This window comes from Nematocida major (assembly GCF_021653875.1).
Source record: "Nematocida major strain JUm2507 chromosome Unknown 2424, whole genome shotgun sequence".
Lineage (NCBI taxonomy): Eukaryota > Fungi > Microsporidia > Nematocida > Nematocida major.
This window is the reverse complement of record NW_025952956.1, coordinates 206491-233830: the sequence shown is the minus strand read 5'-3', so window position 1 is coordinate 233830 and position 27340 is coordinate 206491. Positions and strand designations below refer to the sequence as shown.

At 49.2% G+C, this 27340-nt stretch overlaps 17 protein-coding genes across 17 annotated transcripts; 11 read left to right on the top strand and 6 right to left on the bottom strand.

Moving 5' to 3' along the window:
- Positions 1–4: 4 nt before the first annotated feature.
- NEMAJ01_0164 (uncharacterized protein) lies at positions 5–892 on the top strand (the record flags this gene model as incomplete). Its single annotated transcript, XM_047914002.1, has 1 exon — positions 5–892. The coding sequence occupies one exon, from the start codon at positions 5–7 to the stop codon at positions 890–892; it is 888 nt and encodes a 295-aa protein (XP_047769959.1).
- A 443-nt stretch (positions 893–1335) lies between these two features.
- Positions 1336–3033, top strand: NEMAJ01_0163 (uncharacterized protein; the record flags this gene model as incomplete). The annotated part of the gene is made up of 1 exon (XM_047914001.1): positions 1336–3033. The coding sequence occupies one exon, from the start codon at positions 1336–1338 to the stop codon at positions 3031–3033; it is 1698 nt and encodes a 565-aa protein (XP_047769958.1).
- A 373-nt stretch (positions 3034–3406) lies between these two features.
- NEMAJ01_0162 (mRNA guanylyltransferase) lies at positions 3407–4588 on the bottom strand (the record flags this gene model as incomplete). Its single annotated transcript, XM_047914000.1, has 1 exon — positions 3407–4588. The coding sequence occupies one exon, from the start codon at positions 4586–4588 to the stop codon at positions 3407–3409; it is 1182 nt and encodes a 393-aa protein (XP_047769957.1).
- Positions 4589–5013: 425 nt separating this feature from the next.
- NEMAJ01_0161 (uncharacterized protein) lies at positions 5014–5943 on the top strand (the record flags this gene model as incomplete). Its single annotated transcript, XM_047913999.1, has 1 exon — positions 5014–5943. One exon carries the CDS (start codon positions 5014–5016, stop codon positions 5941–5943), a length of 930 nt encoding a protein of 309 aa, XP_047769956.1.
- A 754-nt stretch (positions 5944–6697) lies between these two features.
- NEMAJ01_0160 (uncharacterized protein) lies at positions 6698–7540 on the top strand (the record flags this gene model as incomplete). Its single annotated transcript, XM_047913998.1, has 1 exon — positions 6698–7540. The coding sequence occupies one exon, from the start codon at positions 6698–6700 to the stop codon at positions 7538–7540; it is 843 nt and encodes a 280-aa protein (XP_047769955.1).
- A 30-nt stretch (positions 7541–7570) lies between these two features.
- NEMAJ01_0159 (uncharacterized protein) lies at positions 7571–9232 on the bottom strand (the record flags this gene model as incomplete). The annotated part of the gene is made up of 1 exon (XM_047913997.1): positions 7571–9232. One exon carries the CDS (start codon positions 9230–9232, stop codon positions 7571–7573), a length of 1662 nt encoding a protein of 553 aa, XP_047769954.1.
- Positions 9233–10014: 782 nt separating this feature from the next.
- On the top strand, positions 10015–10629 carry NEMAJ01_0158 (Ras-related protein Rab-6A; the record flags this gene model as incomplete). The annotated part of the gene is made up of 1 exon (XM_047913996.1): positions 10015–10629. The coding sequence occupies one exon, from the start codon at positions 10015–10017 to the stop codon at positions 10627–10629; it is 615 nt and encodes a 204-aa protein (XP_047769953.1).
- Positions 10630–10697: 68 nt separating this feature from the next.
- NEMAJ01_0157 (uncharacterized protein) lies at positions 10698–11060 on the bottom strand (the record flags this gene model as incomplete). The annotated part of the gene is made up of 1 exon (XM_047913995.1): positions 10698–11060. One exon carries the CDS (start codon positions 11058–11060, stop codon positions 10698–10700), a length of 363 nt encoding a protein of 120 aa, XP_047769952.1.
- Positions 11061–11100: 40 nt separating this feature from the next.
- NEMAJ01_0156 (uncharacterized protein) lies at positions 11101–13488 on the top strand (the record flags this gene model as incomplete). Its single annotated transcript, XM_047913994.1, has 1 exon — positions 11101–13488. The coding sequence occupies one exon, from the start codon at positions 11101–11103 to the stop codon at positions 13486–13488; it is 2388 nt and encodes a 795-aa protein (XP_047769951.1).
- A 137-nt stretch (positions 13489–13625) lies between these two features.
- NEMAJ01_0155 (uncharacterized protein) lies at positions 13626–17333 on the top strand (the record flags this gene model as incomplete). Its single annotated transcript, XM_047913993.1, has 1 exon — positions 13626–17333. The coding sequence occupies one exon, from the start codon at positions 13626–13628 to the stop codon at positions 17331–17333; it is 3708 nt and encodes a 1235-aa protein (XP_047769950.1).
- Positions 17334–17381: 48 nt separating this feature from the next.
- NEMAJ01_0154 (uncharacterized protein) lies at positions 17382–17888 on the top strand (the record flags this gene model as incomplete). Its single annotated transcript, XM_047913992.1, has 1 exon — positions 17382–17888. The coding sequence occupies one exon, from the start codon at positions 17382–17384 to the stop codon at positions 17886–17888; it is 507 nt and encodes a 168-aa protein (XP_047769949.1).
- Positions 17836–19785, top strand: NEMAJ01_0153 (pre-mRNA-splicing factor ATP-dependent RNA helicase DHX38/PRP16; the record flags this gene model as incomplete). The annotated part of the gene is made up of 1 exon (XM_047913991.1): positions 17836–19785. The coding sequence occupies one exon, from the start codon at positions 17836–17838 to the stop codon at positions 19783–19785; it is 1950 nt and encodes a 649-aa protein (XP_047769948.1).
- Positions 19786–20363: 578 nt separating this feature from the next.
- NEMAJ01_0152 (uncharacterized protein) lies at positions 20364–21731 on the bottom strand (the record flags this gene model as incomplete). The annotated part of the gene is made up of 1 exon (XM_047913990.1): positions 20364–21731. The coding sequence occupies one exon, from the start codon at positions 21729–21731 to the stop codon at positions 20364–20366; it is 1368 nt and encodes a 455-aa protein (XP_047769947.1).
- Positions 21732–22137: 406 nt separating this feature from the next.
- On the bottom strand, positions 22138–23646 carry NEMAJ01_0151 (uncharacterized protein; the record flags this gene model as incomplete). The annotated part of the gene is made up of 1 exon (XM_047913989.1): positions 22138–23646. The coding sequence occupies one exon, from the start codon at positions 23644–23646 to the stop codon at positions 22138–22140; it is 1509 nt and encodes a 502-aa protein (XP_047769946.1).
- Positions 23647–24182: 536 nt separating this feature from the next.
- On the bottom strand, positions 24183–25070 carry NEMAJ01_0150 (uncharacterized protein; the record flags this gene model as incomplete). Its single annotated transcript, XM_047913988.1, has 1 exon — positions 24183–25070. One exon carries the CDS (start codon positions 25068–25070, stop codon positions 24183–24185), a length of 888 nt encoding a protein of 295 aa, XP_047769945.1.
- A 309-nt stretch (positions 25071–25379) lies between these two features.
- On the top strand, positions 25380–26024 carry NEMAJ01_0149 (transcription initiation factor TFIIE subunit beta; the record flags this gene model as incomplete). Its single annotated transcript, XM_047913987.1, has 1 exon — positions 25380–26024. The coding sequence occupies one exon, from the start codon at positions 25380–25382 to the stop codon at positions 26022–26024; it is 645 nt and encodes a 214-aa protein (XP_047769944.1).
- Positions 26025–26660: 636 nt separating this feature from the next.
- NEMAJ01_0148 (uncharacterized protein) lies at positions 26661–27161 on the top strand (the record flags this gene model as incomplete). The annotated part of the gene is made up of 1 exon (XM_047913986.1): positions 26661–27161. The coding sequence occupies one exon, from the start codon at positions 26661–26663 to the stop codon at positions 27159–27161; it is 501 nt and encodes a 166-aa protein (XP_047769943.1).
- Between the last annotated feature and the right edge of the window lie 179 nt (positions 27162–27340).

The following is a 27340-nucleotide window of genomic DNA, read 5'->3' as shown; positions in this document are numbered from 1 at the left end:
AACAATGGATGAGAGTAATAGAAAAAACCTCCCGTCAGAGAAAAGACGGCAAAAGTTTCAAGAGCTGTTCAAATCCATACCAAAGCAAGAGACGCTTGTGTACTCGTGCCCGTGCATATTAAAAGACAATTCAAAGTACTGCCAAGGGCGCATGTATATAAGCAACGAGCACATTTCGTTCTATTCAAAAAGCATCTTTGGGAATGCCACTCTTATTGTAAAGCTGAAATCTGTGATTGCGATTGAGATAAAAACCGCAATGCTTCTTTCAGGGTCGCTGGAGGTGATTACATACGACAAAACATACAGCTTCAAGACGGTTTTCTACAAGGAGAAGGCATACCCGATCGCGCTTCTGCACTGGCAGCGGGCTATGGGGCTGGGCTCAAATGTCAAAAGCATATTCCAGGTTGACATTCCCAGGCCTAGCGAGGTGGTGGAGGAGCGTGCCATTTCCGAGGAAGAGCGGGTTTTTGACATAGACCTGAGGAGGCTGCTGCGGCGGATTGTGCACACGCCCTCTACCCTAAAGTTCTACAGAACACTGACCGACGACGAAATAACTATTAAAACATACATGAATAGACGGACCATACAGTTTGCGAACGAGTTTATTGATGAGATATACACATTCAAAAAAAACAAAATGTGCATAGAGTACCACTCAAAGGGAACGCTTTGCAAGATTTTTATAGCTGCCAAAGAGAAAAATTCGACGAAGGTGAAAATCGTAGAGAAGTACAACTACACGACGCAGCATTACTTTAACTTCATAAGTGAGCTGGCCGCGCAAGAGCCCGATAGCGTTTCGTGTTTTTCCTTTGTGTCTGCAATTATAATCGCTCTGTGTATAAAGATAGGAAGAGCGGCCTATGGGGTGTGGGGCCGCTAAGAGTTTCCGCGCAAGAAGGCGCTCTCTTAGGGTGCGCTTTCTTGTGGACAGCCCAGCATGGGACAGGGGTATTGCGAAAGCCCGACCAGACTGGTTGTAGCTATAAAATGTCCGCATATGGCCCAGGCAGCGCGCAAATGTATGCGTTTGGTGCTCCCCCTGCTTATGCGCTCGCTTGGGCTTGCAGCCTTTATTGGCAGAATATGAATGGCGTTTTTGTATAAATAAAACCAGGCGGAGCTCGCTTAGTTTGATGCTTTCTTTCTTTTTGGCAGATCTGTGCGTGCGTGCATAGCAAGCCCCTGGAAAAGTTGCGCTGCCTTGGCCCCAAGCCCCGTGTAATCCTTTTTTACGAGCGCCCAATTAGAGGCTCATAGCAGTGGCCCAATGGTTTGCCAAAATCAGGCCACACTAATTATATTCCTGCTTTGCTTCATTTATGCATGACATGTAGTTTGAACTTGAAGCACTCTGGGCCTGCGCAAGGAATGCAGACGTTCGCGTGCAGAAAGGCTGTTTTTGTGCTCAGTATAGTCTGCTGGCTTGGCTGCATCTCAGGGTCTGCTGTATTGCTGGAGGCGTTTTCCCTGGACAAGTACGACTGGATACTGAACACAGCAAATGAAGTGTGTGTAATAGACGGGGAAAAAAAGATCTCTGAGGAAGAGCTGGACTTGAAGCTCAGCTTTCTGTACTCGATCTACATAGAGTCCAAGTCTGAGCCGCTTAGCAGCCCGGTCAGCGCCGAGTCCACACGCTTCCTGGCAAGCCATCTGGAAAAGGTCAAGAGAGTCCACATAAAAAGCTCGTCTCTGCTCACAAAAGAAGCTATTATGGCGCTGCCACAATTTGTGGCTCTGGAAAAGCTCGTTGTAAAAACCAGCGCCAGCGACAAAAGCCTCATATCTGCAGATCTTTCGTCGATTTCAGACTGCAGGTCTCTAATAAACCTCACGCTAGACATGGAGTTCTGCCACTTGCGCGCGGACCTGTGCTTACTTCTGCCAAAGCTGGAGACTCTTTTTTTCCGATGCAGGCGCTTCCAGCACGGGATCGAGCTGCTAGACACGTATCGCCTAAACGTGATTGAGATACACACCGAAAAGCTAGAAAGGTTTGAAATCAGCCACTCAGACCCGAAAAAGGCGCCCCGAATTGTGCACGCCAAAGTGTGCACAAACTATATGGGAAACATCCCCCTGTTTGCTGCAGTAAACCCTTTTTTCTACCTGGAGATGCTGAGCCTGGACTCAACCCCATTCAAAGCAACCGAGCATACCAGAGTGGAAGACAGCGGAATTCTTCCAGGCACAGACTCGTACACAAACAGAATACTGGCAGAAAAAGTGTTCGCGAACGGGCAGAAACTCTACTGCTATGGCAAGCGCATGCCCACCTGGGACTTCTTCCTGGCGCACGCAGCCAACGAACACGCAGGCAAGAATCTGTCTTTTTCAACCTATACAAGCCCCGAAGACAAAAACACAATCACACTTCCCGCGCCCTCCCAGAACAAAAAGCACGCATACGCCCTCACTAAAAACAACATCGACGAAGTTTGTGAGTTTATGCATGCTGTCACAATAGAAAAAGCCAGCGTCTGTCTGGGAAAAACCCTATTTGACATTTCTTCGCCTGAGAACAAGCCCCTAAGAAAAAAAGACTGGGCACACATCGTGCCCTTTCTGCACACCATTTCCATTTCCTACAGCGGCAGCACGCTCACGATTCCGAAGTGTTTCTACAAGCTATACATGCTTGATACCATTACAGTTAAAAACAGCTGCCTGCCTAACATTCTCCCCAGCCTCGTGGCCATGCCTGCGCTCCGAAACATTTCTATTATAAACTGCGTGTTTGACCATGCAAACAGCCACCAGCTCTTCCAGTATGTTGCATACATAAGCGTGCTCGACCGGCTGAAAGTCCTGACGCTGGCACAGAACCAGAGCGGGCAGGAGGCGTTAAACAGCCAATACAAAACACTGCTTGCCTGCTTGGTCATTCTGTGCATCCCCACAGGCCTCTATTTTGTATCTATCATTTACTACAAAAAGCAGCAGCGAGAGTCCGTAAACCGGAGGCCGCGCCCAGAAATCCGCAAAATTTTGAGTGTAAAATCGTCTCCATCCTGTGCTTAGAGCTTCTAAATGAATAAAGCGTATAAAAGTTATGCTCTATGGCTTGTATTTATAGACTTTGCGCAATAGCCCAGATTCAAAGGTGCGGCCGGCCTGCCCACTGCAATACATCTTGCACTCCGTGCTCTGTTTGCTTCCAGGCGCTGCTTCAGCTCTCCAAACTTCCGTGTTCCTGTTCCAGGCCGGGCCGTCCATCCATGCTCTTTTCTTGCGCAATCAAAGCACATCGCGCAAAGCTCGGCCTTGTTCAGAGCCTTTCACGCGCAGGCATCTGCACACAGCACGCATAAATTGCAAGCCGGCTGCCTGCTGGGGCAAGCTTGTTTAAAGTGCTTAGGGCGTGTCCTTTCAGAAGCGGTTTTGTGCTTTGCAGCTACTCTTTCCTTCTTTTTGCGTCCTCGTGGTCCTGCTTGCTCCTTGCCTGCATCTCTTTGTCTCGGTTTCGCCAGTTTTGCCGTATCTTCTCTACATTTCCTTCGATTTCCTTGAAGGTCAGGTTCTCCCGAATAGACTGCACAACGCTCACCACAGTTTTGTAGCCATTTGGCATCTTCTTGTCCTCTCGGATGCGGAGCAGGCTCCACCTGCCCAGCCTAAGAGAGTAGTCGCTCACATCAATGGTGTACTCTTTTCTCTTGTACGAAAACTCGCCTATCTTCCCATCCAGGCTGTCGTAGTCCTCGATTTCTCCATAATGGTTTGTCTGTTCTGCGCCTTTTCTTTTTTTCACGTTCTCCTCCAAGTCCGAAAGCATAGGGTCTTTCCAGTACCAGTCAAACACAACCTCTGTCCTGTTTGTGCAAACTAGCAGGGCGTACAGGCCGTCTGCCAGCGAAGACTTCCGCATCCTGAAATCCACTGAGTTTAAGTGCGGGGGCTTCCACTTAAAGTACGCAGGGCATGTCCCCGGCCTGTACGCATAGTTCACGCATGTAAATATCAGCCCGTCGTTTTCATGCTCTAGCGTAGGGATGATTTTTCTGTACACTTCTGCCAGCCCGTAGCTCTTGTGCATCATTTTTATCTTAACGTCAAAGTCAAGGGGCTCTCCCGGCGCGCCCTCTCTGGGCGCCTTCTCTTTCTGCGTGGCCCTCCACTTCTGCGTCTGGTTCAGATACCATGTTGCCATAGTCAGCCTTTCTGTCAGCGACTTTTCGCATATGGACTTGCTCCTGCATATCATCATGTCAAACACCATGTAGACGTACTTTCCGGCTTTGTCCTTTATGATCTCCCCATCAAGCAGAAAAGACCCGCACGGAAGAAACGGCTTTTTGACCTGGATAACCGTGCAGTTTCTGTCTATGAAGAAAGGATACGCTTTTTTCTCCGTTCCTTTGATGTACAGCAGCGCCCTAAGGCCGTCGCTCTTCTCGCACACAAAGTAGTCTTTTTTGTTCAGATCCACAAGCGACTCCCTATACATAGTCACTGGCTGTGCCCCTGGAAAACTAACATGCCCCTTAAACTCGCACGTTTCTTCTATCTCCTTCAGCAATTTCCTGCTGTCGCTCAAAGACACAGCTTTTCCTAGCTCTAGCTTGCACAGCTCCATGTAAAATAAAAGTTTTTGTAATTTATGGCTTGGCCTGGCCTAGGCATTTTCTGCGCGTCTGTCTGCGGTGTGAAAATTCCCAAATGCCAGAAATCGCATTTTTGCAAAGCCAGAACATTTTTTAAAATATCTTAAACACATTTAAAACACACAGCCTGGCAGATATTTCCTGTAAAAGCTCATGCCATGGAGCTTCCTGTTTTAAATGCGGCGTGTTTCTGGGAATAGAAAGGTCTTATTTGTGGCAAATTTGCATGGCACTGTATGCCTGGGCGGATCTGCGCGTGCATATTTGAAAGGGACCGAGCATGCGCTTTTCATGCGCTGCTTATTGGAGGATTTCTGCCTGTACATCAAATGCCTTCATTCAAAATGCAACCAATGGCCTGCTCGTATTTATATGCCCTGCAGAAGGAGATTATCGCATGGGAATATTTGTCAGCAAGCCTCAGGAAAGGATACGGATAGCAACAAAAAACATAAAAGGCCTGGAGATGGAGGTGTACACAAGAAAAACAATTATACACCTCTATCTGTGCAAGGACCATATTGTAAGCCTGCACAGAAATATAGTCCGCCTGCGCAGCTTGAGAGTGCTCCAAATATGCTGCAATAGCCTTAGTGCGCTCCCGAAGGAAATTGGGCAGCTGAAAAACCTCAGCATTCTGTTTTTGTCCAGAAACAACCTGCGCGAAATACCAAGCGAGCTTTCTCTTTTGAAGGACTTGAGCGACCTGAACATTTCAGACAATCAGATAACTGGGCTGCCGGAGTCTTTGGAAAACCTAAAGTCTCTGAAGATTCTGGACATGTCTGGAAACCCCGTTGAGTCTCTCCCTCCAGTGGTGTCTCGGATAAAGTCGCTGGCTTGCATTTCGCTCCTGAGAACGCGGATAGCACACCTTCCGCCCTCGCTTTTGCAGCTTCCTTTTCTGACTGAGCTCAACTATAAAAGCTGCAGCGCGCCAAACATAATCCTGGCCAATAAAAACACGTCTTTGCTTGAGACAGTTCTAGAGCACACAATCCAGCGGACCAAATACGTGAAGAGAATGCTGCCCCTCGGGGTGCTGAAGCATATAGGCAAGCATGTACAATGCGACATATGCGGCAAGCAAATATACAACCCTATTGTAATATACACGTCTATTGTAATCGCCTGTTCCCAGGTGCCTGTAAAGTACATAATATGCAAATCCCACAAAATAGACCGCAAAGACCCGTGTATGTCAATCCGCAAGTCTCTGTTCATGGGAGAGGTTCAAAGCGCGCTCCCCGCCCCAGCCCCCGCCGGAGACGTGGTGCACATATCTGAGGTCTGCCATCTTGTTAATAGGTACCTTTCCCCGTTGTAGCCCCGCCTGCCCGTGGCCAAAGGCTCTTTCTGCGCCTTCCAGCAAGCACATAAAGCGCCCAAACAGTCTGCGCATTTGCCGCTGTCTTTCGTCTGAATAAATAGCATACTCTTGCAACCCGGGTTGCTCTGGCTTTTCTGCAGGCTATCCAAGCTATTTTGTTTTCTCTTTTGCGCCTTTTCTTATGTGTATGGCTTTGCCACAAAAATAATGTGAAGCAAGCCCAAGCGGGCCTACAGCAGCATAGCACCCCGCCCAGGCTTACACAGCCCTATGCTTCTTTGTAACGCCCACTTTCTAGCAAATACGCCTAAAAATGGCTAGTATAAAGAAGGGGGAAGAACATTGCAACTTTCTGCAAAACAGTAGCTATCTGCCAAGCCACACAGTCTAAAATACAAGCTGGCTCACCATGCATTTTCCCATGGCATTGCGGGAGCAGCTGCAGGCCTGTGCATTTTCTGTTCAAAAGCAAAAGCATGGCAGACGTCTAGAGCGCACACCATGCGGGAGAGCCAGCACTCCCATCGCCGGCCTCCTTGCACGTGTGGCTGGGAAATGCACTTTGCATGCACAGGACTACCCATATTTAGCATTGGTATAGCTTGGGAAAAGACCTGTTGGCGCTATGTGCTTGCATGCACCCTTGCAAAAGCGAAAAAAGCGAATCTAGCATAAAGTGCATATTAAAATCAGCCTTTTTTTAATCAAATCTATACGGCTTTTCTTATATGCAAAAATTGCCAGCAATTTTATGCCATCCAAAAAGTATAAGAGCGCAGCTGCAAGTGTAGTAATGCTGAGCCTTTTTTCTATTATTTCTGTGCTTGCTGTGATGACAGAGAGCAGTGTTTTGCGTGAGGATGCTAGCTTGCAAGAGTTTGGCGATTTTTTTTTCTTGGATCTTGAGGCTTCTCCCGTGCGCACAGAAAACCCCGACATTCTTACATGCGACAGATGGGTAGTTCTTTTTGAAAATGAGCTAAAAGAAGAGGCCGAACCCAGCGCAAAGAGCAAGGATACGGCATGCGAAGAAGACCTGCTTCTGCTTTCCGAGCTGATAAACACGCTGGCCCAAAGGGGGGACGACTTTTCTAATAGCTGCAATGGGTTCATGCGCAAGCACATATATGGGCTGTTCAAGGATGCCCTCCAAAATGAGAGAGTGGCTGTGGTCTTTAGAGACATTGAATGCGCTGAGTATGTTGTTGTTTCCAGCAGCGTCATAGAAGGCGCAGCGGATGCAGGGGAAGAGTACTTTGGCGTGACAAAAAGCTTCATGCACCAAAAAACCCCAGAGTCTTTCATCTGGGTCAACTACAAGTACACAGAGTCGCCGCCTCCAGAGGCCAAATCTTTCAGAGAAAGCTCAGATAACCCCCTTCAAGCAGGCAGCAGCTGCATTGAATGCGTTTGGAGGCGCCCCATCATCTTGCAAAGGCTTCCAAACGAAGAAAAAGTCTGCATTTCGTATGAAAGCCCATCCCAAAAAAAAGCCGTGCACATAACTTGCGCGCACACCCACTATATGGTGGATGTTCTTATAGACCTGCTGGCCCAACACAGCGCATGGCTCTCCGAGATGCCGCGTCAGTAAATGTGTGCTTTATTTATTCTGTACGCCAAGCTACCAGTCTTCGTTGTCCCATGTGTGGTTTGTGCTGATGTGGGAGCTCGAAGCTGCAGCTTTCTTTTTGGGGCCGTTTACTCGGTTTTCTCTATGCGCCTCCAGAACTCTCTGCTTGCTGCTTGTTTGCTCCAGGTTCCTTCTTGCCCACTCAGACTCCTTCTCTGAGGCCTTTGCTTTCTTTTGGTTTTTTATCTTTTTGCTTTTCAGCAGCTGCCACTTGCTGTTTTTTATCTCGTGGACGTTCTTCTCCATGTAGTCTACAATAAACTTCAGAAGCGCAATAGATATCTTTGCGGTCTCCTCCTCCAGACAGCGTTTGCTCACCGTGCACATGATTTCAACAAGCCCCTCCATCTCGATCCGGTCTATTTTGCTATACAGAAAATGCATTCCAACCTTGTAGTTCTCCATGTTGCTTGCTGTAAGGAGCGCCATCAGAAGGCCAAACACGTTGTCCACCTCTATCAGAACATTTATGTGTTTCTTCAGCGGCTCCGACATGTCCTCCGCTATGCAGTCTTTTATGAGGAACTGTATAAACAGCGCTTTGTTGGTGCTGCTCAGCATGTTGAGAGAGTTGAAAAAAACCTCGAGCACCTTCGGCTTCATTTTCTTGAACTTTGTAAGGTTCTTGTGCATGCTCGAAAACAGGCTGTTTATCTCTGAAATGCTCAGCTCAAACAGCCCGAGGTTCACAAGGTACAGCAATATGTACAGTATTGTGGAGCTGGCTTTTTCTGCCATGCTGCTTTCTATGTGCTGCGTGTCGAACAGGAATATGCTGTTTATAACATAGTGCAGATCGCCCCGGGTGCTTTTCCCTGCGGAGCCTGGGATTGTGCTGCACTTTCGCAGGACTTCCTCACTCTCTTTTATTTTGACGTTCTTTTCGTCTATGTATTTCAGCAAGCTCCTTATAACAAACCTTGCATAGTGGCCGGGCAGCTCCTTGCTGTTGTGCAGCAGCAGCTTGTATATTTCGGAGTACTGCTCAGTGCCTACAATCTCGTGCAGGTCGGATATGATGTTTGGCGCGCTGTTCAGCGGGTTTTTGTCGCTAAAAATGGGAAATATCATAACCCGGGTGTTGTCGTTTTCGTCGTAGTATATATCGCAGTAGTCTATCTCGCCAGTGCATGGCGCCTCGCTGCGCAGCTGGCCAGACTCGCCGCTGCTTTTTTGCATTCCGCGCCCGTTGCTTTCCAGGCTGCCCGCCCCGTCTTTGTCCGCGCCTGCCCCGGGGATGTTTCTTATTGATGTCAGAATTATGCTGTTCTTTTTTAGCAAGGCATTGTTGATCACCGAAACATTCGTGGATATAAACTGGTTGAACAGCTTGTACCTGTGTGCCTTGCTTAGAACGTCTTCCTGCGAAACAAACGGAAATATTTTGCTGGTGACTATGTAGAAATACCCCGCGTGCTTTTGGCACGCAAGCACCTCTGGCATTATGTGGAGCACGTCCTGGGCATACTTTATTAGAGGATAGGACTCCTCCGCCACTTTGCTGTAGCTGTTTTTGTATTTAAATATTGTGCATTCTTTATTCTTATAGTACCCTGCATAAGACGTGTATATGTCGCTGCATATCAGCTCCTTGTCTATCGTAAATATCAGGCCGCTTCCAATGCTCTTGATACTCCTCAGAATGTTGTTCATGCCAAAATAAAAAGCAGAAAACAATTCGAATTTATTCTCGCGCGTGCAGAACACCTGCCTGCACAGTTTCGGCAAATACCGCCCAAATCCTTGTATTATGCGCATGCAGTCTCTCTGCGCAGCTTCTTCCTTTTTCAGGGCCGCGCCGTTTCTGTATGTTGGCACACACGGCTATGCGCAGCCTGTGCCTTTCTCTGGGTGCTTTAAGCAGCTTAAACAGCGCGAGCACCTGAGCAAGCACCTCCAAAATCGCCCCCACACCAGAACATGCACATACTCGGCCCAGCCCCACCAGGTATGCAGGCGCCCCTTTGATGAGCGCTCCCACAAAGCGCACTTTTACTTGCTCTTCCCAGCCATGCATATTCTGTGTTTGCGCCAAGCAAGAAAAAGTGTATGTTTTTTGTGAAAACAGTACGCTTTTCGCGAGCGCCAGCCACAGCAGAAAACCCTTTTCAGAAGACACGGCGCACCGCAGCACCCAAGCACAGAACATGCGCAAGGCCACACAGAGAATCAACCTCTAGTGCGCAAAGATGTTTTAAACCATGCCCTCACAAATGCGGTGCACAACAGAAATCTATGCCAAACACGGCAGAGGACCACGCCCAAACCTCCAAAGTGAAGCCTATTCCAGATCTATGCAGATGCACAGCACATAAGGCATTCCAAAATTTTATAGATATCACGTGCCCAGGCTTTTTTATTTTCAGTTTGCGCCCATTCTAATGCAGCACAGTGTATGTGCTTATTTATAAATATTAAAAATTGTTAGTGAAAATATGAAGACAACAAAAAGAGAAGTCCTCCCCAAGTACAAGATAGTTTTCCTAGGAGACACGGCAATAGGAAAAACAACCCTGATAACCAAATACGTGTTTAGCACAGAAACAAAGGACTACCACCCCACAATAGGAGTGGACTTCTTTGCGCAGAAAACCGAGATAGGAGGAAAGACAGTAAATCTGCAGCTGTGGGACACTGCAGGCCAGGAAAGGTTCCGGTCTCTAATCCCCAACTACACGAGAGACTCCTTCATGGCAGTGATCCTGTTCGACCTAACCCGGCGAGAAACATTCGACAGGGTAGACGGCTGGATAGAAGACTTTGTGCTTAAGAACAATGACTCAAAACTGAAAATATTAATAGTTGGGAACAAGTTGGATTTATTCAACGACTTAGAAAACAAAGACAATCTGCCAAGCAAGGAAGAAATAAACAGCAAAGTGCAGAAGTACAACGCAGCCTATATAGAAACATGTGCGCTGACTACTGAGGGAATAAGCAGCCTGGTGGATGAGATCACAAATGCAATTCAGAACTCGTCAGCTCCTGAGCAGAATGTGCCTGAGTTCACCATAGAAGCAGATGCAAGCAAAAGGTGCTTCTGCCTATAAATAAATAAACCACAGCACACGCCTTCCTGCGCTCTAGGAGCAAGCAGGCGCATTTCCAAAAGCAAAGCCTACTCAATGTCGGGCCTTCCAAAGACGTTGGCGTTTTCCAGGGCGTATGCAGCGCCTGCTGTCATAGCCGAGGTTGTTGCAATGCCCAGGGCGCCTCCTCGGGAGCCAAGCCCACCGGCAATTGCTCCTGTAACAATGGGCCTGTACACGTGATTTACATTGTAGTTTTCAATTACCTTATCTACAATCGCGTACACCCCTCCTATGAGCATGGTGTCGGTTATCCGGGTGCAAATAGAGCTTTTTCTGTTTACAGTTTTGTGCAATATTCCTACGCCCAGGCCGATAACAGACCCTGCAACAGCCCCCATTACGACCCTGCTGAGAAGCTCTCTTCTTTTGTTTCTTTTCTGGTCTGGCATGCTGTGAAAGAATAAAAAGAAGGAAAATAATTTAAATTTTATGGATGCGCGCAGAGTGTGCAAATGCATTGATACAAACGGAAAAAACGAGGAACTCGTGAAGGCGTCGCACAGAAGCTGGACAGAGCCCTGCAAGATTGCAGCAGGCGCCTCGCTGGCTGGATTTCCTAGAAGTGGAAAAATGCTTTCGTGTTTGTACAACGGCAGAGTGTACTATGCAGTTGGAAGATCGGTGGTTTCTGTGCCGGTTGGATTTGGTGACCAGGAGGCGAGTATTGAGTACATCACCACAGCAGAAAGCAGCATTTCAGCCATGCACATAAACATGGAGACTATTCTGGTGGGAACTCTTAGTGGAGAAGTCATTGGAGTCAGCCTGAAGAACCAGGTCCTGTTTAAGAGGCGCGTGGAGAGCACGGTGTACAGCTTGCTGTATGCTCCCGGGAAAATCTTCTTTTCACTGATGTACAAAATGATGGCCATGGAGTATAGGCCTGGCGCAGAGAGCGCGGTCTGCGTGGAAGGCGCGGGCACAGTTCTCCAGCAGATGAACGACATAGTCCAGCACATTAGCGTGGTCCAGGCAAAGGACACCCGGGTGGTGGCGTATGCCAGCACTGACACACTGTTTGTGAACAGCCAAATGGTGAAGTATGTCGCAAATGTGGTCTTTATGCAGGCAGTTCTCACAGGAAGCGGGGCCGTGCGGATAGTCACAGGGCTGACCAACAGGAGAATATACATCTACGAGTACGAGAACGACCAGATTGTGCTGAAAAACCTGGTGTACACATGCGGAATGATCAGCGGGGGCGTGGTGCTGGAAGACATGCTCGTTGCCGTGCTAACAGACAGCATAAGCATATACGCGTGCGGAAAAAACGCAGAGCGGCTGTGCATGCTCGGTCCATACAATGAAGACATTGTAAAGGTTTTTGTGAAAGAACCAGACACAAGCGCAGGTGGGAAGGGCCGCGGAAAGTGCGACTACAGAGAAGTGGTTGGCCGGATATGCATAGCCCTGGGAACGGGCGGAATTTTCGGATACATGCCTAGCAGAGGCGCAGACGAGTGCCAGCTCAGGTCGCCCAAAACCCTGGGGGAGAAGATCGCACAGAAACTTCCGCAGGAAGAGCACGCTTTGCTGGAGACCTTGCACAGCACACTGTCTGAGATGGAGGCCCTTACAAAGTCGTGCACAAATGTTGCATCAGGAAACTTGGCCCGGATCAAGGACATGCACACAAACGGGAAGTGGATAGTCACGGCAAGTGGGCCAACAACAAGAGTGTTCAGCGTGGAGGGCGGAAGAATAGTGGAGGTGTTTCGGCCAACAGTTGACGGCTTCCCAATAAACGCAGTGGTGCCGGACTGGAACGGGAGCTTCCTAATAAACAGCAACAACATTCTGAAAGTGTACACGCCCACGCAGATATACAGAATGCTTGCGCGCGGGGGAGCCCGTGCAATCCAGCAGCTTATAGAAAGATATAACTCTTTATTGGAAGAATGCAGAAGACAGGGCCCGGAGGCCCGGATAGGCGCAGAGGCAAAGCTTTTGCAGAACGCTTTAGCCGAGGTCGCAGGAGGCGATGCTGAAAGCAAAGACCCAGTGCCGTTTACTGCAGTGAAGCAGGAGCTGTCGCTGAGCACGATCCCGCAGGCGCCGTGCGGGCCCGAGGAGAGAGAGTACATTCTCAGCACGATCAGATCCGAGCCTGGCCTGTCGGCAAACCACTTTCTGGAGGTAGACAAAGTGTACGGGTTTCCCTTTGAAATTTCCACCTTCGTCAAGGCGAAGGACACAATGCTTCTGGTGAGCTGCAAGTCCTCGCAAAAAGCTTTTTCCAATGTGTTTGTCCTAAACAAAAGTTTGGAAATCGTGCAGAAAGTGCATGTACACGCAAAAACAGTCACGCACATTTTTGTTTCGGGCGAAACGGTGCTTACGCTAGGAAAAGACAGAAGGGCGGCCGTGTACAGAATCGCCTGTGAGCAGAGCGCCCTTCCAAAGAGCGAGCTCACAGAATGGTTCAAGCCGGGCGACTTTGGGCTTGTGCTTTTGGACTCCAGAATAGACCACAAAAAAGAAATTCTGGCAGGGCACATTGGCGGAAGCACAGTCATCACATCTTCAAAGGACAAAACAATCAACACGTATGCGATCGAGGACAGCGCCCTGGTTCTAAAGCACACGGAGACTGTGCAGGTTCCCATCACTTCTATAAATAGCGTCAGCGTGCGCATAGATGCCCCAGAAATAGTGATGGGTGATGCAGACGGGGACTTGCATCTTGGAGGGAAGGTTTACAAGGCACACAATAGAGAAGTAACCCACATAGGAGAGTGCACAGGCCCAGAGAGGTATCTGGTCACAGCGTCCGGCGAGGGAATATTAAAGGCTATACCTGTGCAGGAGTTTGAGTGAATAAATAGACAAAGAGTATGCGTGGCTGCTGCTGGCGCGCTTTTTTCGGGCGCCCAGAAGGTTCTGAAACACAGTTTTACATTTGAGTCATTTGTTTCATATGAAATATATATTTATTTTTCAAACAAACAACATCTATGGATTCTAATAACAAGGCAAATCATGACGACGGTGAAGACATTCTAATGGGCATGGTTCCGTACGATGAGGAAGAAGAAAGAAGAGTCAATGCTCCATCCGAGGAGGAGGAAGAGTTCTTTGACATGGAGATGGTTGAGAATGAGATGTCGTCTGACTACACTGCAGAGACATTCTTCATAACAAGGCCATCGCCACGAAGAACGATCACGCCATCACAAGAAAGCACTCCGCAAGAAACAAGCCGGCCAGTTACTGCCCAGCCTTTGGAGGCCCCCCAGCCGGCTGCAGCCCAGGAGACTCCGACTCTATCGTGCGAGTCGAGTCCAAGCTTCTCCATGGAGGAAGAAAGTTCTGTGGAGGGCCAGGCCCGGTGTGAACCGCAGCCAAGCAGTTCTGCACAGCCAGCAGAGTCTGCAGTGGCAAAGCCGGGCGAGCAAAGACCCTGCGAGCCGCAAAAAGTTAGTGAAAGTTATTTAGTTAGTGGAGAGCACGAGACACAAAGCATGTCTCAAGTTAGTGAAGATTATTCGCCAGTGTACGAGCAGCAGCGGGAAGCAGAAGCCCAGCAGTACGCTCAGGAGTATGCCCTGCCGATTGCAGAAGCGCAGTATCCAGAAGAGTATGGTCAGCAAGTGATGGATGGGCAGTACCAGGAGTATCCGCAAGAGTATGACCAGCAGGCTATGAACGGTCAGTACCAGGAGTATCCGCAAGAGTATGAGCAGCAGGCGATGGATGAGCAGATGCCTGCTCCAGATCAGCCGCAGGAGAGCACTCCAGAGGTGGACCACACCGTGAGCCCAATAAAGCATCTGAAAAACTCTCCTTGGGCGCCGCAGATTGAGGAAGCGCAGCCCTCTCCATACATGGCAAACAATGTTTCAGGCCACGCGGTGTTTCAGCCAAACCCAGACGCATTTACCATTCCCCAGGACAACACATGGTCTCTTGATGAGTACTTCACCGAGGCGTCTGAAGGAAATGAAACGACAAACACGGAGGAAGAGATAGTTGAAAACAATTACTCTGCGGACTTGTACTCTACGGACGACAGAAATGCAGAGCATGCGATGTCTTCCACTGAGCTGCCACACTGCACAGAAACTGAGGAAAGAGTTACAAACAACCCGGAAGGAATACCTGCGCCCGAAAGCGAGGATGGCTTGGGCAGCTCTCCAAGCAGCTCCTCAAACAGTTCTATGTGCAAGGAAGCTAGAGGCGAAAGCGCGCAAGAGAGCGAAGAGTCTTCAGGAAACACGCCAAGTGAAGAGTCCTCGCTGGACGAGCTGTTCAAAGACTGCCCGCCGATTGACCCAAGCATATTCAAGAATGCGCGCAATCAGCCGGGCCCATACAGTTTCGGGGCGCAGCACAGTGAGCATGTGCTGAGAAGCCAGCAGGAAGCACAGGAAGTTGAACACAGCCAAGCAGTCCAACAGCCGGTATTCCAACAAAAAGCAGTTCAACAACCAGCTTTCCAGCAACAAGCAGTTCAACAGCCGGTGTTCCAGCAACAAGCAGTTCAACAGCCGGTATTCCAACAACAAGCAGTTCAACAACCGGTATTCCAGCCAATGCCTGCGCATTTTTTCAGCCCGCAAGGTCAGCACAGGGATTTGAAAAGCATTCCTACAACACCCTTCCAGAAAAGCACAACCATGCCAGGGCCGGAAACGGTTTTCAACCTTCCGCACACAAACGGGAACCCAATTTCGCTTAAAACAGTTCCTACGGCAGCTGCAAGCAGCCCCGAAGAGAGCGTGGTTTGCTCCAAGCCCTCGCCGGTAATGCAGTTTGCATTTTGCAATGGCCACATGATTATCTCATCCGCAATTCCTAGTGTCACAAACCCGAAAAAGCTTCTTCCAACGCCCATAAAGACGGTTGCTCTGGAGGTTTCCGTCCCAACAACTCCTCTGCGCCACAAGTCCACACAGGATTTGGTCAGTGCGCTGGTTGAAGACTACGCCCTGCCATGCGAGCGCGCCGCACACCCGCTGAATTACCTGGTAACCAAAAGTGCTGGAACAATATCCCCCAGAGAGCCGGAAAGGATCCCTGTTAATGCAACCGCAGAGTACATTCCAGAGCTTTCCGAGGACATCAACACACTTTTGCTACAAAACAACTGGGCAGAGGCATTCTTCCAGGCAGCGTCCGACAAAAAGTCTCTGGAGGTGCTGCAGCTCAACTACACAAAAAGCAGCACAAAGAATGCATCTGATCACGCATACTTGCTGCTTTCGACAGGCTGCGAAGTTCCAGAGAGCTTGTTTGACCACCCAGACGTTGTGGATAGGTACCAGTATGTTCTTAAGGGGATAGTGATGCAAAAAAACACACAAGCTGCCACTTTCTTAGCAGACGCGCTCTTTAAACACGGAAAGATCACAGAGGCTGTCATAACAATACTCGTGTCGGGGGCCGTCGAGCAGAACCTAGACAAGATATATGACGTGAATGCCCTGCTTGTGTACAACAAGCTGCACCCGCAGCACCAGGACGCGCTTTCCAAGAGAGTGAAGGAAATTTTGAAAAACCTCGCACACATGAACAGCAAGCGGGCAAAGGACATTTACAAGGAGAACAAGGACATTTTCAGCAAATCCGACAAAAAGGAGCTGGAAGACGCTTTGGGCATCGAAGGAAGCTCTTGGGGCATCCAGGGAATAATCAATGCAGTTGACAAGGGAATCACCCGAATGGTGAGCACGCCCATGCCAGCCACGCCGCTTGCCATGGAGACGCCGAAAGAAAGGCCCGCTTTCCAGCATGAGCCAGCAAAAGAAGCAACCCCGCTGTTTGCAAGTGCTTCTGGCCTCGGAAAGAGCCCCAGCGTAGCAAACAGCCAGCCAGAGAGCGCTTCCAGCCCGCATATTCCCATGCCAAAAATCCCCATGGGAAACCCGAATGCGCCAAGGCCAAGGCCTCAAATTGTGCGCCCTGCGTCTATTCCTATGCCACAGATCCCAAAGAACATGCAAAGACAGGAAGTTTCAAAGGCAGAGAAGCCGGCTGCATATGCAATGCCCGGGCCAATGCCTAGCGCAATGCCCAATACAATGCCAGCAGCTTCTACACAGACAGCGTCTCCAGCAATTCCGCCTATGCAGCCAGCCCCAACAGCAGCGCCAGCAGAAGAGGTGGATGAAGACAAGATAGACTATAGGGCACTTTACTCCGACAAGTCCAGGTACCAAATGCTTGAGTCTGCTCCTGAGAGAGGCTCTTGGCTGGGATACATTCCTGGGGCAAGCGCCCTTTCAGGAATAGTAAAGAAGCTGGCGGGAAGAGGAAACCTTCCTGTTGTAAATCTGTCCGACGACACCACGTTTATATTTGACAAGCAGCTGAAAAAATGGATAACTGTTAACTCCACAACGCTGAAGCCCATCAAGATAGAGGTAACGCAGAGGCGCCCGGAGGACCCAGAGCCGACAGTTTCTGGGAAGCCGAAGCCTATGCCCATGCCTGTCATCACTGGAAAGATGCCCAAGAGAGGCCCCGATGGAAAGTTGGACTTTGGTCCGGTTGGAAAGAGCCTGGAGGCGCGGTATGGAAAGCCGATGATACAGTCCTCAATCGACACCACGATACAGGATGTAGCGCCCGCGTTCCCCATGCCTGCAGTGCACTCGAACAAGAACACAAAAGTGTTCATTCCAAAGTTCCCAGCGCCAGAAACTGAAAACACAACTAGCTAGCTAACTACTAATACTAATAACAAATAATAAACATTGATTTATACAAACATGGCATGGTTATGCAAACACATCAGTACAGGCATGCTTGCAGTGTCTCACGGCAATAGTGCTGGCTTGGAGAGAAAAGCACAGGCCAAGCAATTGCATCCATGCGTGCGCGCGGATGCTTGTAATACTTTAACTCTAAGACCTTTTCATACGCTGCCACACGAGAAAGAGCAGAAAAAAGCCTACACCTCCAGCAGAAACTCAGCACACAGAAGCAGTAGAGCTGGAAAGCCCATGCCACACGAACGCCCACGCTGTATCGGCTTTCCAAAGACGAAAAGCACACAAATAAGTTATGCGAGGGCCTGCATGCTTGCTGTCTGGCGCAGGCTTTCGCATCTCCGCCAAATGCTGCTGTATATGCACTTTTCTGCTAAACTCGCCTGGCCCTGCCGAATATGCTGCCGTGCTGCTATGCTATGCGCAAATACGCTCGAAAATGCAAAAACCAGAAATGAGAAAAGAAGAGCTGCAGGGCATTCTAGGCGAGAGCGCGCACAAAAATAAGCGAACAAGAAAAAGCTCGCACATAGAAGATGCGCTGTATGGGACTCTTTTGGACGGGCAATGCAAAGGCTCCCATGCAGTCCAGATGCAGTATAAGGAGTACAGCAGGCCAGTGAAAAAAGCGTTTTCCCCTGTGCGCAGAACAAGCGAAGCAGAGCCTCCGCGCAAGAGCTGCATAAAAGAGCACAGAGACGAGATACTTGGGCACTTGCGAGAGAACAGCGTGCTCATCATAAAGGGCGGCACGGGCACAGGAAAAACCACACAAGTGCCGAAGATTCTATTGGAGGTGCTTCCCAGCGGAAAGCTTATAGGATGCACCCAGCCAAGAAGAGCCGCAGCCGTCACAGTGGCAGATCGAATGCAGGTTGAGGCGGGAGAAGCTTCCGTCGGGTACTCTGTCCGATTTGACGCGCAGAAGGGAACGCAGATAAAGTACATGACAGAAGGCGTTCTTCTGAGCGAGATCAAGCAGGACCGCAGCCTAAAAAAATATGCCTTTGTAATACTGGACGAGATACACGAGAAAACTGTAGAGTCTTTGCTGCTCTTAAAGTACCTGCTTCTTCTGGTTCGAGAAAGGCCTGGCCTGAAGCTTATTCTTATGAGCGCAACGCTCGAAGCAGACTCCCTGCAGGACATAGGGCTGTTCCCTGTGGTCTCTATAAAGCACACTCCGTTTCCTGTTAGGGTCCACTACTTGGAAGCCCCGGCAACAGACTACATTGCGAGCATAGTGGACAGAGTGGCAGGCCTTGCAAAAGCTCGAGAAAACATTCTGGTGTTTCTAACAGGAATCGAAGACATCAAAATAGTTTACCACCTGCTGGGCGAGCGGGTGGACGGGCTGAGCATGTTTGTGCTGCACTCAAAAACCCCCGTGCCAGAGCAGATGCATGCCGTGCAAGCTCCAGGGCCCAAGTGCATACTTTCCACAAACATAGCCGAGACGTCCATAACCATACCGGGCATAAGGTATGTAATCGACTGCGGGATGTACAAGAGCATGGTGTACGACTCCGTGCGAAATGTAAAGGTGATGAAAGTAGCGCCAATTCAGAAGGCGCAGGCCTCCCAGAGGGCAGGGCGCACAGGAAGAACCAATGAGGGAGAGTGCTTCAGAATGTACACCGAAAGCGCATACAACTCGCTCCACTCTAGCGCAGTCAGCAAAGTCCAGCTGGAGAACCTGGAGTACTTCATCTTCACCTCGATACAGCTGGGGCTTCCCATGCCGATGCATGAGAGCACGCAGGCAGCTGTTTCCAGAATGGAGAAGCTGCATATTTTGCAAGATTTTCAGCTGACGCCTCTGGCGAAAAGCGTGCTAAAGCTGCCTCTTCCGGCAGCGCACGCCATATTTCTTCTTGAAGCTGCAAAGGCCGGATGCGCGCCAGAGGCTGCCGCTATTTTAGGCATGCTCGAGGCATACACCCCGCATAGCTCGCACGTGCAGGAGGCTCTCGCTGGGAAAGACATGAGCGGAGTTTTGGAAAGCGACCATCTGCTGCTTCTCTGTCTGTATAGAAAGGCAAAGACAAAGAACGTGCTAAACATAAACATGCAGAAAGTCGAAAAAGTGGCGAAACAGCTGTGCAGAATCATCGGAGTTTCCTTCGCTCTTTCTTCGGACAGAGATTCAGCGCATGTAACCCACAAGAGCATTCTAAACGCGCTAGTGCACTCGCACCGAAACAACCTGTGCATGCGGACAGGGAATAAGTATAAAGACATGCAGACAGGCGCAGAGTGCTATGTGTCTCCCCACTCCGTGCTAGCATGCACCAATGCAGAGGCGGCGTATTTGGTGTACAACGAAATAGTGGAAATACACAGGCCCGTCCTTAGCACGGTCACAAAGGTAACGTGTGAGCAGATAAAAGCCCTTCTAAAATAGCCTGGCGCCCAGGGCCTATCATATTCTCCCACACAGCTCCAGCATTGAATTGCAGCGTCCCTATGCGCCTTTCTTTCTGCTTTGCTTGTATACTTAAGCTTAGCACCCCCGTGTGCTTTTTGCATATAGCAGATGCTCGAGCGCAGGCGCATGGTGCTGCATATTAGGGATACAAGCAGGCTGCGCCCATAATTGTGTTGGCCAGAGCCCGCAAATGCGTGCTGACTCCGTAAAGCGAAGCTTAGACACGAAAATTCCCGGGGCATTTGAAAATATTTGGAGAGAGCTGGGCCGCATAGTTTGGTAATGCGTGCGTTTTTGTGCTGAAAAAAGACTTGGCTCGTATATGCCTGCATGCAGCAGAGCCTAAAAATTAAAAATCCAATAGCCTTTTCGCAATTCTACTAGCTAACGCCAATTCATCTTGTGAAAAGTGGGCAGAGATTTCTAAACTTCCAAGATACAGTAACATTGGCCTCGAAGAGCCCGGTCCAAAGAGGCTTGTGCGCCAGTGCTATTTATTCAAGGAGGCCGGGCCACCCACGATTGCGCTTGCTCGCTGGCATAGAACTTTGGCGCTATTCGCTGGTCTTTGAGACATCGCCATGCTTTTTGTTGGGCAAATCCTCTATAGAGTTGGCTGGCACCTCGTCTAGCGAGTCAGGCTCAGAGTCAGAGTAAATCGACTCATCTGAGTCTTCTTCTTCTAGCAGGCCTTCAAAGGCCTTGGTCAGCGCGAGGCTTCTGTTCGAGAACATGGCGTTTAGAAGCCTGGCACCGGCTTCTGTTTCTGGCGCAACGCTGTCAAACGACGATGCAAAGCGTTTGGGCTTGAGGCGCGCATCGTTTGTGCTGCTGCTTTGCATCTCGTCCGGGACCGGAGAAGTTTCCAGCGTGTTCTCAAGGCGCTTTTTCTCCAGAAATTCGCGAACCGGGCCAAGGTGCAGAAAAGTCGTCACAAGGCCCTTGAACGTCTCAGACGGGCAGAATGTTAGGCCCTGCTCGATTTCCATCTCGCAAAGCTCTTGGGAGACGTGGGCCCTGATGTAAAGCAGCACTTCGCGATAGAAGTTTATCGTGCTCTCTGTCATGGTGCCTTCGGCTCGCTTTCCCATTACCAGCGCCATGGCGATGTCGTTGTGCAGTGTCGAGTACGCCTCCTCCAATGAAGGCTTGCAAGAAATCCAGTATTCAATGCAGATGGTTGGCTCCATAGACTCTGCAATGTAGTACTCGATAACCTGCTTGTTCATGTCAATGAGGTCCTCGGGGGACTTTACAGACGGGGTGTTGAAGTCTAGCTCTGCCTTTTTCAGGCGCGCAGAAAGCTTTAGATTCTCCTGCCGCAAAACAAACATAAGCATAACGGGAATGTGCGACGCATCTTTCATGTGGCGGACAGACTTCACCGCCTCAATTAGCCTGTTCAGAAGCTTTTCAACCCTTTCGAGAATTTGCCTGTTTTTCTCGCAGATGTCCTCCGGCTTGCTTGGGACTTTTTTCACAGGACCGTATCCCATGTGCTGGGTAAGACACAGCATTTCATATAGGCTCTTGATAGAGTTTGTGTCGGCAAGTGGGGGCATGTTCCCAATCGCGTTTTTATCAAACAGGTCCACAGGCGGCGCGGATTGCTTTTGGGCTTTCGCAGAGTCTGCACAGTCGCTTGCGCCGGCACTGCTGAACTGCGTGTCTCTGCTGCTAGCTCCCTGGAATCTGTTGGGCTTTTTTGTCTCCTCCTGCGCTGCACACGATTGCGCACTTTCTTCTAGGCATTCGACCGCGCTTGCATCGGGCTTGGTGCAGCTGAGCATCTTCACAGCACTCCACGACGCTTTCCGCATCCGCTTTGCTGTCTTTTTCACCACTCTGAGGCTCTTTTTGAGGATTGACAGCTGCCTGCTGGACCCTTCTGCATGCATGGCATCCTGTCGATCTAGATTCATGTGTTTCGCAAGCCTGCATGCCTATTTATGCTTTCCCACTAATTGAAAGCCCAATCGGCCCGTATAGGCAAGAGTAGTTGTCTTTCTTGCAATTTGCCCGCACAATTTTTAAATAGCCAAACCTCGCCCTCTTCTCCGCTCTGTTGTCTACGCACAGAGAAGCCCCAGAAAAACACGCACAGAATGCGCAAGCATCAGAAAAACGTACACACGGCTTTATTTCCACGAAAATGCAGACGCATGCATAATTAGATGCCCTGTGCATTTTGGGCGTTTAGGCATGCATATACCACACTGTGCCGGCTTAGGAGCGCTTGGCTCTTTATACATACTCAAAATCCGCCACACTGCGCATTCACTCGCTGCGGCCCCATGCTCTTAAGATTACTCTAGCCCAAATACCACACTAAAGCGTCTGCATCATACCTATGAACACTGTAGTCAACACATACGCAAGCGCCATAATGAGATTTTTCTTTCTCTGGAGGGGAAAAACAGGCTGCAGCCGGATCTGGCTGTCCAAAACGAAGACCGAAAGCATAAAAGCAGAGAACGCCCCCACAGCAACCCTCGCAGGAACTCTATATATTGCCTCCAGGCCGCCTCGGCATATAAACGAATAGGCTGTAAAAGAGAACACTATGCACGCCAAGTCGTATATGTGCCTGTTTATGTGTGTGTATGGGCAGTGTTTAGTGTGCACAGAGTCTTTTCTGATAATATTGGCGACGTTTGCTGTCAAGAGCAGGACTGCACCCAGAAATGCACAGGCCCCCGCCCTGGCTAGCAGAGGGTGGGGCGCTTTTGAAGAGAAGCACGCGCTTGTAGAATAGCTGTGTATAATATGCAAAATCGCCCAAATGCACGCGCTGTATCCGGCCAGCTTGTGGGAAACAGGTATTACTATGTATAAGAACACAGACGGATTTTTGTACAAAAAAACATTTAAATTCTGCATTGCCTTTCTAACTACCTTGTTTCTCAAGTCGTTTGGCATCTTTTTGTTTTTGTATGTCTGCTGGATTATGCTGTAAAACCCAGATATGTGCAGCCCAATTGCAGATAGGAGATTTTCTAGTGCTTGTGCAGACTTGACTTTTCCGTCTTTGTTGAACATCTCGCCAAAAATAAACAGCAGGTCGTTCTGGCCGTGCCCGCAAAACCCGTACACCGAGCACACCAGGTGGCTATAGTACTGCTTGAAGCCCTTCAGGGCAACTATATCCTCCTTGCTCACCGGAGCGCCGCTCTTTATGCACTCCATCACCCTCAGCGATGCATCGTGTATTTCCATATAAAGATCTTTCTCTTTCACCAACTCCAGCGTGCCACTGTACGTGACTTCGGCTCTTTTGTACTCCTCGGCATATCCAGAAAGATGGTGCACCGTGTTAAAAAGAACAATAATGAAATGCTTGTACTTTCGGTGGAACATCCAGAGCCTCTCAAGTATTCTATGGTAGTTGAATATTCTTTTGCCTCTGTGCGCAATGTCCAAGTTGTAAACATTCTTGTAGAGCGTGAATCTGCAACTTATGCTGGCTCTGGCCAGCTCTACAAGCCTTAGCATATTTTCGCCCGTTGGTGGCAGCCTAGAGATCTGCTCAATAAACTTCACCACGGAGAACCGAGGGCTTTTTAGCTCGTGCTGCATTATGCAGCTCTTTATGCGCGCAGTCTCGACAGCACAGGGGCCTGACAAGTGCACGCAGTCCTCCAAGCCCAGGGCTTGTACACAGCGCGAGTATGCGCTGATGGCCCTGTGCGAAAAAGCATGCGATTCGCTGTTTTTTAGCTCTTGAGCAATCATTTCTTCCAAATGAACTCGGGTTTTCTTAGAAGCCACCCGAGCAGGCTGCATTGAAAAAACAAGCGGAGCATCTACTCGCATAGAAAGGCCTTTTGTGTTTTTCATTTTATTATTCTTATCTAGTTTTCTATTTATACTTTAATAAGTGTTAAGCGTGCATTTGTTTATTTGACTAAATCATACTATTGTGTATGCAGAAATAGACAAGTCGGAAAAGCCCAAGGCAGTCCGGCAGAAAACAAAAGCCTGGCTCCGCGGCCCTCCGCGCAGTGCAGAACAGCACTTCCGCTGGGAAAGCTTGCTTGCATGTTGCCAGAAAAAAGCCCCATGTCCGCGCACGGCATAGCCGCTGCAGCTTCTTCCTGCGTGTTTATTTAAGAAAAAAACCAATGTCCAACAGATGATGAAGAATAAACAAAACACAAAAGTATAGCACGCATTCGCGCTTTTGGCTTAACACGCTTTATATAATCTCTGCACGCGCTCCCGGCTTTCCAGACTCTTTTTGTCCAGGCCTCTAGCTTTGTGCCTCTTTGCGCTTTGCCATGTCTTTTCTTTTCTTTGTTTTGAAATATACACACACGGAAGAGGTTAAGCTCAAATATGCATTTTCAAAGGAGGGCGCGCGCACTCTGCATGCTCTACAGGTTCTTTGGGGTTACCCCGTGCCTGCCCTGCCGCAGGGAAGCGGCGCTCCTTTTAAGAGTTTTTTCGTAAACCACAGCCTCGTACTTCAGATCCCGCACTCTCTTGGCAGTCGGCAACTTAAAGTCTACATTTTTCCACCCAGTGGGATACTGGAGAGGGTTCACAAGGATCTCGTTTTCAAACTCCATCCAGGAATAGGTCTCCTCGCATATGTCTGCAAGGACGTGGTTGAGCCAGAACCTCCAGCTGTTGTTTGTCTCCTTCAGAGTTGGCAGCCTATACTCAACCTTTCTTTTGTGCTCTACAACAATCTGCATGAGGTCGCTCAGCACAGACTCCCAGGATATTTCGATGTCGGTCTGCTCGCTGGCATGCAGCTGGGACCCGTACACCCACAGGCTTGTAGAAAGCTCCATGCTGCGGTTGCTGTCAATAACCACTCCTGCGCTCATGCATTTGACCCTCTCTGAGCACGAGGCACTCTTTCCATAGTTGCTGTTGTTGATGGCCAGGTTTAGCCCTACAATTACGTTTTTTATGTTTAGTTTGTAGTTTACGATTCTTCGCAGATCCTCTATGAACTCCCGCCTTTCCTCAGACTTTCTTTCCTTTTTCCAGGTCACCCACTCGTCGTACCGGATTCTTTTGTTTAGCTCGTCCGACGACATGTCCTCATAGCTTGGCGCTTCCTCCTCGCTTTTTTTGAAGGTAGCGTTCTCCTCCAAGAGCTGCTCCAGCTCGTTTGGGCTTCTGGGGCTGCTTTCGCACGAGCTGTAGGAGGCACTGCGTGCCTCTTGTTTCTTGCCTGCACCCGCGCTGTTTTCTGCGAGCTTTCTCTCTGCGGCGCTCCCATTCTGTTTTGCATGTGCGCCTGTCCTCATAGACTAGCTCTGGGCCTGCTTGCTTATATACACGCATAATTGATGCTTCTTCTCGCGTTTCTGTTTGTTCCAATGCAAAAACGTCACTTTGCATGAAATGCACCAATGCCAGGCCAGCGCAATATCACGTCACTGTGCAGCTTGGCACGCATAGCACACGGCCTTTTCTGCCCAAAAGAGGTTTTTGTGGGAGATTTTGCTTGGCCTGCATGCAGCCCTCTGAGAAATCAGGTTGCAGCATTTTTGCGCGCGCAGCTGCCCAACCCATAAACGTCGGCTCATTGCGAAATTGCAGTATTTTTTTTCAGCATGGACACAAGTACATACGCAAAGCTCAGTGCGGGGAACCCGCAGAACAGACATAACAACATATACATACACACAATACTCACAGTCATAAAAAAACACAATCGGCTGGTGAGCTTCAAAGAGGTCGAGGCAGAAACTGGGATTAACATAGAAAGAACGCCTGGCCTGCTTGAGCTGCTGAAAAAGAGCACCCGAATAGAGTGGGAGGGAAAAAACCTTCGCTTTATTCCACTGCACAAAATAGAAAGCGAAGAGGAGCTCCTGGAAATCCTCAAAAAAACAAACGCAGAGCACGGGATTCCTGTCGAAGAGATTCTGGACCGAAGCAACGACGTAAAGCCCTTTATAAACGGGCTTATAGGCAAAAACCAGGCAATAGTTCTAAAGGACATTGACGGGTCGATGTCCATATTTTACAACCCGCTAGACGTGAAAAACGTGAGCCCCGAGATACTGAAGCTGTACGAAGAGGTTTCAGTGCCAGACTCCCGAGAGCTTGTCAACGAGCTTCTGAACGCAGGGCTTTCCATGAAAACCCAGGAAAAGCCCATTAGAAAGGCCCTTCCCGCACAGAGGAAGAAGAAGTATCTTAGAAAGATAAAAATAACAAACACGCACCTAAACAACACAGAGCTAGGATTATAGAAACGCCTGGAAGCATGTACACACGGCAGTCTATAGACATGCCTGCAATGTGGAAAAATAAAAGCCACTATACACTCTAAAGCCCACAGGAATGTTTCGCCGAGCTAAGGCCCAGGTTTGCTGGCTGCAAAGGCAAGCCAAAGCCTTCTCGAAAAAGGCACAGCCCTGCTTCTGCGCTGCTCCAATTTTGCAAAGCCCGCGCGAAATGCGCCCAGCTGTTGCAGAGAGTCCGCCTTCTGCAAAAAGTGCTGCCTAAAGGGCGCACATTGGCCAATTGCAAGGCTTAAAGACGCTGTCCAGCAAGAAAATTCTAAAAGATGTCACGCATCTAGTCTAAGATCCTGAACGCACAGAGCGATACCACAGCATCGCAGAGGCACAGCATGAGCCCACGTGCCTTGGCTGGATCCGCTGCAGATATATTCTTGCGGCAGCACAGGAGAGTGTTTTCAATGCCTCAAGCTTCAGGGGCGCCGTCACGCCCTTGCCTCTTAAGCTGCAAAAATAGAGCCTTTTGCAATATGCATTTTGCAGGTGCTTTTTGTATCTGGCGCAGATACAAAGGACGTATCAGCGCCAAAATCTGGCAGCTGCCGAGTGCTTAAATAAAATAAAATTTCGGATGTTTTTATTTTAATGGCTGCAATAACAGCAGGGCTGCAAAAGATAATAGCGAAACAAAAAAAGCGAATGGAGTTCCAAGAGAAAAGATTAGAAGAAAAACATAAAAAGATGATCGAGGCTGCCTTGCTGTACGAAGATGGTGCATCTGGAGCAAAGGACGAGGAAGATACCAAGAGAAGTCGAAGAAGGTCCGGTTGTGAAAAGCCCTTCCGAGGATGCACGGAAGAGGAGGCGGAGAGCGATCTGCTTGAGATCTTTGGCAGCAAGTCAGACAAGTACATGCACGTCCTCCCGGATGGAAAAACCATGACCGTGATAAAAAAGCAAACAATTATAGAGGGGGACATAATCCGCATAGAAAAAGGTGATCTGTTCGATGTAGGCGTGGTAAAAAGCCTGCACAAAGGCTCCTTGGTTTTAGAGGGCAAGGAAAAGGAAAAGAAGTATCCGATAAGCAAGCTTCTGTCTTCCAGATACATGATATTTAAGCAAATAAAAAATGAGCGAAGGTAAGCCCAGAATGTACAATAAAAAACGATGAAAATGCTCTTTTGTGTGGCGCTTTATTAACACTTGGCTTGCTGCGCCAGCAAGCGGGGGAAGCGCTGCACAAGGCGAACCCGCATAAATAGCGCGGAGTTTTCGGGAAATATGTGCCCGAATTTTCATCAGATGATATACTCACGCCGATA